This window comes from Eimeria tenella, genomic scaffold (assembly GCF_000499545.2).
Source record: "Eimeria tenella Houghton genomic scaffold, Eth_scaff2303, whole genome shotgun sequence".
NCBI lineage: Eukaryota > Apicomplexa > Conoidasida > Eucoccidiorida > Eimeriidae > Eimeria > Eimeria tenella.
In genome coordinates, this window is record NW_013542162.1 from 3,534 (window position 1) to 4,165 (window position 632).

At 60.6% G+C, this 632-nt stretch overlaps 1 protein-coding gene across 1 annotated transcript in view; it reads left to right on the forward strand.

Moving 5' to 3' along the window:
* The window catches only part of ETH_00041065 (uncharacterized protein), a gene marked incomplete at both ends in the record, with an annotated part of 3,777 nt that overhangs the window by 2,672 nt on the left and 473 nt on the right, over positions 1–632 (forward strand). Inside the window, one exon of the mRNA XM_013374848.1 lies at positions 236–630. Coding sequence (XP_013230302.1) covers positions 236–630 — 395 coding nt within the window. The remainder of the gene's footprint in view (positions 1–235; positions 631–632) is intronic.

A 632-nucleotide genomic window follows, 5' to 3' on the forward strand; every position in this document is an offset into this window, starting at 1 on the left:
AATGATTCTTTTTTTGCCGGTCTGCCGTTGCTGGAGAGAGAAACAAGCCGACTGGCCCGGAAGGTCAGCTGCGGGCTTATGCAGCTTTTGCTGCTGCTGCTGCTGCTGCTACTGCTGCTTGTTCTGCTGCTGCTGCTGCTGGTGAATCCCTTGATTAAAGAACAATGTGGCAGTGCTTGTTCCATCGATTTTGCTGCTGCCGCTGCTGCTGCGCATTTCGCTGCTCCCTCCGTAGGCCAACATGCGGGCGCGGCAGCAGCAACAGCTTCAGCAGCAGCAACGGCAGCAGCAACAGCAGCAGCAACAGCAGCAGCAGCAGGGCAGCAGACGCAGCAGCTGCTCGGAAGAGTTCTGCTTGCGTGGCCCTACTTACAGCAGAAGCAGCAGCTTCGAGAGCTACGACTTTGCAGCGAGCAGCAGCAGGCGCAGCAGCAGCAGCAACAGCAGCAGCAGAAGAAGCAGCAGAGGACGGCAACGCAGCAAAATGGACTTCTCCTCTCCCCTTCTGCAGTACCCCGGCGGGCCGGCAGCAGCAGCAGGGCGAGAAGACGCGCCGCCAGCAGCAGCAGCAGCAGCGTCAGCGCCAGCAGCAGCAACGGCAGCAGCAGCAGCGCCAGCAGCAACAGCAGCAG